Genomic DNA, 8,076 nt, shown 5'->3' on the forward strand with positions numbered 1-8,076 from the left:
GCGGCCGGCCTCCGGACCTGCTCAGTGGCCGCCACTGCCTTCCAAGTGGCCGGCCTCCTGATTGGTTTTGTCTGCACCGCCGCCGTTGCCTTGTGCACGGTTGGCCCCCAGAACTGTTTGCCCGTCGTCACAGTTGCTGTCCGCACGGCCGGTATCCAGAACTGTCTTGGTCCTTGTGTTGTCGACCCCCGGGTCGACCCCCTGAACTTTTCACGGACTTTTGTTGAGCTCTGGTTTGGTTTTTGGTTTTGATTCTGTTTTCCTGTGTTCTTGGACTCATGAATGGTCTTGTTTTGTGTTGGACTGTTTTCTTACGTTTTTGGACTGATTTGGACTCTTGTGCTCCTTGTTTTTTGTCTCGCTGTGTTTCTCTGTGTGCATTTAAGTCGTGTCTTCTGTCATTGTAGTTGCTGGTCCACCTGTGTATCCACCATGTCTCACCCGTGTGTTCTCCCTGCTGTCCATCATCATTCTCCTCTGCTCGTTCTCATTCTTGTTCAGGTTTGTGTTCTGTATTTAGTTTGTTCCCAGTATAGTTTAGTCCTTCCTCCGTTTGCAATTTGTCCATTTTTAGTTTTGTGCTTAATAAACCACCTTCTCACCCTTACACGTGCCTGCAATTGGATCCTCCTTTATTTTACCACACGGCTCATCTCACTCGCTGTGACATGAATAGAACAAACCAGAATTTCCAGCACAGGTTGAAGCATGTTTAGTCCAACAAAAGCTAAAAGAAGCCACATCATCATACTGTATGTCATTAAAATGGGCAGTGAGCATTCAAAATGTCATAATCTCACAACTCGCCCAGAAACTGGATACACCCCCACCACCTGAAAAAAAACCCAATAAGCTTCAGGATTTATTAGAATACCTATCATAGTTGATATCAGAGTTGCTAACCCATTTACATTACTTGATTTGTGCAGTAACAATTTGGACTCAATATATGCTGACTTCATACCACCATGAAAAGCTGGTTGGATACACAAAAATATGTAAGACCACCAAAAGAACCTACATTGCTGATGGGAGTGTCTGCACTGGAGAACTGAACAATGGAAGAAGGTGGCTTGATCTGATGAATCAGGTTTTCCTTTGTATCATGACTAAGGTCGGGTGGGTCAATACACTCCTAGGAACATATGTCAGCAAGATGCACAAGAGGAAGAAGACAAACTGCTGAAGGCAATGTGATGTTTTGTTTGATGCTTTGACATCCCTGGCCCACTCGAGGTCAGGGATGAGTTCCTGCCCCAAGTGGAGGGGTTTAAGTATCTCGGGGTCTTGTTCATGAGTGACGGGAGAAGGGAGCGGGAGATTGATAGACGGATTGGTGTGGCAGCCGCAGTGATGCGGACTTTGTACCGGTCTGTTGTGGTGAAGAGAGAGCTGAGTGTAAAAGCGAAGCTCTCAAATTACCGGTCGAGCTACGTCCCTACCCTCCCCTATGATCAAAAGATGTGGGTAGTGCCTGAAAGAACGAGATCGCGGACACAAGCGGCGGAAATGGGCTTCCTCCGAAGGGTGGCTGGCCTTTCCCTTAGAGATAGGGTGAGAAGTTCGGCCATTCGGGAGGGGCTCAGAGTAGAGCCGCTGCTCCTCCACGTCGAAAGGAGCCAGTTGAGGCGGCATCTGACAAGGATGCCTCCTGGGCAGTAGCGGTTTTTGATACGGGAGACACGGGCGGTTGCCCGGGGTGGCATCGTGGTGGGGGGCGGCATCACGGGCATCAGCAAAACAAAAAAAAAATAAAAATTGCTCGTACTCATGCTGCCCCGACATCAACCAGCGCATATTGGGAATGGTACAGGCACCGATCAGTTTTCTATCATACGTTTGCTGGGGCGCCCTCCGTTTGCGAGCTGCACCTGCTGCTTGCGGCACAGGGAGGAGAGGGCGGGGCGGCGGGGGATTCTCTGGCTGGCTGGAGCAGCATCTAATAACCAACTCGCAAAATAAAACAAAATAAAAACAAAACAACAAACACGAAAACACCAGACATTATGATACAGACTTATAATTTGCACCGATGTTTTTTTGAAATTATTATACGCGAAAGTGTGCGCGAGAGCCCTCGGTGCGCCTGCTTGCTGCTGAAGTCAAAGTAAACTTTATTGTCATCTCCGCTACATACAGTCCAGTATATAGAGAGACGAGACGACGAGGCTCCAGTTACAGCAGTGCAAGTAAACAAACAATAAATATAAGAACAGTAAGAAAATAAATATACGCTTTAGGACTCGGGGTAAAGGGATCAATAACAATTTAAAATTTATAATTTACAGTTTGATGATTTAAAGTCTCATACACAACCCGTCGAAAGGGGAGGGGGGCTGCTGCTTCCAAATAGAGCACATTTCATTCATAATGTTGTAAATTATGTATTCATGATTTGAATCCTGGGTTGTGTGAAATCCTAGAAATAAACCCTAGACAAAGTGAATATGTGAACTAAGGTGTAGGTCTATTAGGTTATGTTGTGGTGATCCTCGGGTTGGGGAATGGGTGTTCATAATGGAGTTCAAAATTAAAACCAATGGAAGATGGACAAGAAAAGTTCAAAGCCATCAGGTGCTCAGTTTAGAAAAAAGAGAAAAGAAGAGGAGAAACGAGCAAAAGATAGAGGTAAGCAAATATGTCATTGGATAATGGCAGGTCATCCTGAAACAATCAGAATCAGAATACTTTATTAATCCCTAAGGAAATTATGTGGGTTACAGTTGCTCCAAAAAGAAATGGTAAAAATAGTAACAGTAACAGACTAAACTCCAAACAATATATTATGTTACAGATTTTAATATTAATTAGTCATTGTCAATTGTTGATTTGTCCTGTTCTCATTGTATGACGAATTATGATGGCTGTTTGGTAGCTGTTTGCATACGGTGCATACTCTCTCTCTCTCTTCATGTGTGTGTGTGTGTGTGTGTGTTTCTCTGGTGAATTTCGACAGCAGTTTTATGTTAATGTACAATCGTTAATATGTTTTATGTGTGTGTGTGGGGGTGGGGGTGGGGTGGGGGCGCGCCAGAGGGAGTGTTAGCCCGAGGTGCCAAACAGGCTAGGACCGCCACTGCTCCTGGGTGAGGTGTTCAGGGCATGTCCCACCGTTAAATATACTACGTCAGATGCTTCATAGACCTTTCATTTTTAATTTCACCTAAATTAACAGAGGAGATCCTGTTCTCTTCAGCATCATTAGCTGTGTCCAAATAAAACACAAAAAACCTCTTAAACTCATCCAGTTTAAGAAGAAGAGTATTTTTTACGGAGAAGTTCTGAGCAATTATGAAATTATGAACGTATGAACTGAATGGCTTTAATAATTAGGCTTGACAGAAGAATGAAGCTATTACCTGCAGGCTACTGTGTCCAATATGTCTATAACAATCAAAGCTTTGATTGTTCAACCAGCCTCGCAGGATCATTCAAGAAGATGAAACTGTAGAACACGCATCTCAGATTACTGGTTAGTGTAATTACCCGCATAGCATTCTTGTTAGTTGCAATGTATGTCATTTAATTAAAATTAAAATACGGCCATCGAAAACGAACTACACTATTGATAGCTCGAGTTCCAAAATTCAAAGCTGCATTCACACCTTTCAACAAAAAAACACAAGAAAAAAATAATAATTTCTTGCAGACCAAAATAGGCAAGCGTAAATACTCATGAATGTTAAAATGCATACTGTCGGGAATTGGCTACTGGGTTTCCAGGGAAACACTGATAAGTTGTGTTAGCAATCAGTCTCTTTACGTCCTCTTATTAATCATGAATTTGAATGAATTTTTCGACATTTTTTTCTGCAAAATTGAATTATTAATCTCGAAATATCGACTTTATTCTCAAAATGATCGACACTATATTTTTTTTCTTAATGTGGCCCTAATACTCCATCGTACTTCCGGAAATTTTTGGATAACGACCAACTCACATGTCACATGGAGGCGGTGTCCGGCCAGCTGCACAAAAAGAGGGAGGCTGAGGCTAGCTGCATCTGACAACAGGCTGAAAGGACGCACAGGTGCATCAAAGGTAAGACACTGCAGCTTAGGTGAGCTGGACAGAAGGAAGAATTAGGCTACAGTCTGAAAAATGCATGTATTGCATTCTTTTCTCTACTAACATCAGACTGTAGCATTTTAAATTTTAGCAATTTAACTTTCAAAGTTTATATATAGGTAAATTTGTCATTCCATATAGTAGCCTGTGATTGATTGATTCATGTTTGTGTTGCAAGAGCTACATTTTCGTTTTGATGATTTTATATATATATATATATATATATATATATATATATATATATATATATATATATATATATATATATATATATATATATATAAACAATGTGGCTTTTATGCTCGTTTCAGATGAAGTTGTTTGTAGTCGCTGCGCTTGCTGTGTGCGTCCTCGTACCCGCCGCTCACTGCGCATCCGGATCGATAGGTGTGTATTAGCTAAAGGCCTTTTTTTTCATGAAATATTTTGAATTAACTGTTACACTGAATTTGTACTTATGGGAATCTGAATGTCCTGTTTTTTCACCCCTTTTTTCATCCAGCCTGGTGTTATCACCTCCCATCCTGCAGTGAGTACCCAATATCTCCATTATCTATTATATGTTGCCCACTGAGTGACCCCTCCTCGGTGACGTTACGTGTTCTTTCTGCTCATAGATGACACAACCTGGTCAACAATTTCCCCGGAATATTGCAACGGCACCCGACAGTCACCCATTAACATCGTCTCAGCATCTGCCACACAAAACGCCAATCTGACTGAATTCACTTTTGTAAAGTATGACGACACCTCCGCAATGACGTCAATGACAAATACTGGCGACACAGGTGAGCCCGAGTTTATGGCTTAGTGCTTACAAAAGTTTGTTGTTGTGGGTTGTGAAGGAAACGGTTTCCGGGGCCTAATCCGTGGATCGACTTCCTTCGAGGCGTGGACGTCTATCAGCAGAGAATGTCCCTTAGTCTGTAACACAGTCAAATATATTCTCAAGCAATATTCAAGCATGCCATTCAGCGTGTTAGTACGAGCTCGGGAGCAGCTTGGGAGAACAAGAAAACAGAGACTGCTTTAGATTGTCTTCCCAAAGTGACTCAACTTTATTCACAAGTACAACAGTTTATATAGAGGGTAAAATTCATGAGACAGCAGATTATCAGTTTAAACCAGTACAGACCAAGATAAGGGAGCGTCTTCCTGCCCTTGGGTGAAGAAGCATCCTTTGTGTAGTTTATTAGTTCAGCTACAATTGTGATTATCTCAGCGACATATTTTCAAGGCACAAAACAAAGTGTTCTTTCATTAGTGAAATCTGAAACAAACCATTTGGCCTTCAACAGGCGTCTAAAAGATTAAGAAACTAATGTAGCTGAGGGAGTGATCTCTGTGGTATTTCAACCTTGTACCAGCCTGTGATTCTCACACATCAATTCTTGGGTCAAAGAGAAAAATAACTAAAACAAAGGGGCCTTATTGAATGACAGAGTTTTCCTGCATAATGTCACTATAAAACAATATCCAGTAAATGCTACCATGGTACTAAAATACCTAACAGGTTGGTGTTTTTTTTTTTTTTATCTTTGTGTTTCAAAACATATATTTCGACCTAGTTTAACAAAAATAATAATCATCATCATCATCATCATAAAGATAACTTGTCTTACTGGAATTTTTAGCGCCCTTCTCTTTTCTACAACTAAACGCACCCCCTTTGCACCTCAACATTCCCTCTTACTCCTCACCGGTTAGATGTAACCTTATTCTGTTTTTGTTTTTCCTCCTTCTTCCAGTCAAAGTGACCCTTAAGAGCGGAGTTAAGATTTCAGGAGGGGACCTGTCCGAGCAATACGACAGCCTACAGTTCCACTTGCACTGGGGCAACGGCTCCTCTGTGCCCGGCTCCGAGCACACAGTGGATGGAAAGCGCTATCCTATGGAGGTACAGATTTATTTTGATGCTGCTGTGTTTCTTCGATAAATTCATATTAAAATTGTAAATAAAATAAAATAAGCAAGCAAACATCTGTATGATCTTTATGAATTTATGTATTTTCCCAGCTGCATATTGTGAACAGCAAGTCATCCTACAATGGGAATACAAGTCTAGCCGTCAAAGACTCCACCGGACTCGCAGCTCTTGGTTTCTTCATCGAGGTAAGAGAAGCAGCGCACGAGATGATGTAATGCCTGTTGTGTTATTCAGTATTCCAACCTCACTGCATTTTGGTGAGGTGTTGTCCCTTGTTGGTCATTTCCTCTTCTGAGCTGTGGAAAACAATAATAATAATAAAATATATATATACTTTTTTTTCCAGGTAATGTCAGGCAATTCAACTGGCCAGCCAGAAAGCTGGCGCAATTTGACCTCTTACTTGGCCAACATCACACAAAAAGGTGATTTTTTTTTGTGGAAAACCTCCTCTCCTCTTTCTGACTCTAAATTGTGTCACCCATAGTTCCTTCATATAGGTCTTGTTTCTGTCTTCAGGCCAGAAAGTTTCAATTGCAGCTGGGTTTTCCCTGGACGACCTGCTCGTTGGTGTGAATCGCACTAAGTATTACCGCTACCTTGGATCTTTGACGACCCCCACTTGTAATGAGGCGGTGGTCTGGACCGTTTTTAAGGAACCAATTAAAGTCAGCAAAGATCTGGTAGGTGTTATTTCATTTCTTTCTTCTGTCTCTTAATTGTCATTGCTGTGAGCACAGATGGTCTATAAGTGGTTCATGAAGCTAATTGGAATATCATCACCAGATTGACCTCTTCAGCACCACAGTGCGTGTCGAAAACAGCACGTCACAACTCATGACAAATGTCTACAGAAGCCTGCAGCCTGCACAGCCAGTGTCAACTCAGAGCGTCAGGGCCTCTGCCTCCTCAACCTGCTTCTCCCTTGGCCTGCTACTTCTCAGTCTTGCACTGGGCTGGATTTGGAGCTAAAATAGAAAGAGAACGTCATCGTCAACCCGTTGCCTCACTTCAGAACATTCGCTCTTTCTCCCATTTAACTAAAACTGACCTTTGCTGATTTTTAGTGTAGCTCTCTGTGTTTGACATAATCACGAAAAGTGTGAAGAACAATTTTTAAAGGTGAAGGCTACCTCTGCACCAATGTTATCTCTCAACAATATCTCTTGATTATGGCTACCTGTGACAAAGCACTTACCTGTTATCAGATTTGAGTCTGAATGCATGCACGCACCTCATGCATGCAAAGTTTACTTTATGCAATGACATGCACAAGTTTTCATTTTGCGAGGCCAACATGGTGTGAACAATTAAGGCATGTTCCACATCTCTGTTGAGCTGCCAGAGCTAGGCGTGGGTGAGAAAGGGATGCATGATATACCTTGATGTTGGCACATGCAACTAGTTTAGTTTACCAGCTGATGATTGAAGGATATGGTGATTTTATTTCTTTGTTATTTGTATTTATTTTAAACTATTGTAACCTTTCTTGCCTCCATTAGTGCAGCTACTGCTGCATTTGAGGTGCACTGTGCTAAAACCACAAAATGAAAAAAGAAAACATGCCGATTCCTTTATGAAGTTCGTGTTTTGAAGGTTTTGTGTGTTACTTTCTCAGATGAAAAAAATTGTTTATCAGTGATGCACATTGCTTATGTCCTTAACACTGTACTGTATTGCTTCAACATGAAGAAAACTGACTTTCCTGATCTTCTTAAATGGCATTTAAAAAATTTTTGTGAATGTTTGTGCCGCTTTACTCTCTTTTTATAAATTCTTGGAAGTTTCTGGAAATTTTGAAATGATACATAGCTGGCTGGAGTGCTTCATAGGTGCATTTGTTACACCTAACTAGGCCAAGCTGTCTGAGCTTTTGAGAGGTGTCTATTCTAGTTTACAAAATGTGCTTCAACAATGTATTTTAGAACAAAGATCCCTAGTTTTATTCCCAACCTGTGAAGCTGCCAATTATTTGTCCACACTGGTTTTAACCTTGCATGACCCATGCCATTTACTAACAAAGCAGGGCAAACAGACCTGTTTAAACTCAAACCGCTTTGAAGGATTTGGCTGTGTGTGT

At 41.6% G+C, this 8,076-nt stretch overlaps 1 protein-coding gene across 1 annotated transcript; it reads left to right on the forward strand.

Moving 5' to 3' along the window:
* Window positions 1-4,016: 4,016 nt before the first annotated feature.
* On the forward strand, window positions 4,017-7,984 carry LOC147323226 (carbonic anhydrase 4-like). The gene is made up of 9 exons (XM_086303472.1): window positions 4,017-4,042; window positions 4,381-4,456; window positions 4,572-4,598; window positions 4,687-4,857; window positions 5,818-5,966; window positions 6,086-6,181; window positions 6,343-6,421; window positions 6,516-6,679; window positions 6,783-7,984. Exons 2-9 carry the CDS (start codon window positions 4,381-4,383, stop codon window positions 6,966-6,968), a joined length of 948 nt encoding a protein of 315 aa, XP_086159598.1. The 5' UTR covers window positions 4,017-4,042; the 3' UTR covers window positions 6,969-7,984.
* Window positions 7,985-8,076: the final 92 nt, after the last annotated feature.

The sequence above is a fragment of the Aulonocara sp. 'chitande type north' Nkhata Bay genome, linkage group LG8, assembly GCF_057382095.1.
Source record: "Aulonocara sp. 'chitande type north' Nkhata Bay isolate Kocher_YH1m ecotype deep benthic linkage group LG8, A_spYH_male_GT1.1, whole genome shotgun sequence".
NCBI lineage: Eukaryota > Metazoa > Chordata > Actinopteri > Cichliformes > Cichlidae > Aulonocara > Aulonocara sp. 'chitande type north' Nkhata Bay.

What these genes read in the sequence shown, in the direction of transcription:
- LOC147323226 (XM_086303472.1), top strand. Translation starts at nt 4,381, where the DNA reads ATGAAGTTGTTTGTAGTCGCTGCGCTTGCTGTGTGCGTCCTCGTACCC. An exon ending in TTATCACCTCCCATCCTGCA is followed by an intron (nt 4,599 to 4,686) that starts GTGAGTACCCAA and finishes TTCTGCTCATAG; the next exon opens with ATGACACAACCTGGTCAACA. An exon ending in GGCCAACATCACACAAAAAG is followed by an intron (nt 6,422 to 6,515) that starts GTGATTTTTTTT and finishes TTCTGTCTTCAG; the next exon opens with GCCAGAAAGTTTCAATTGCA.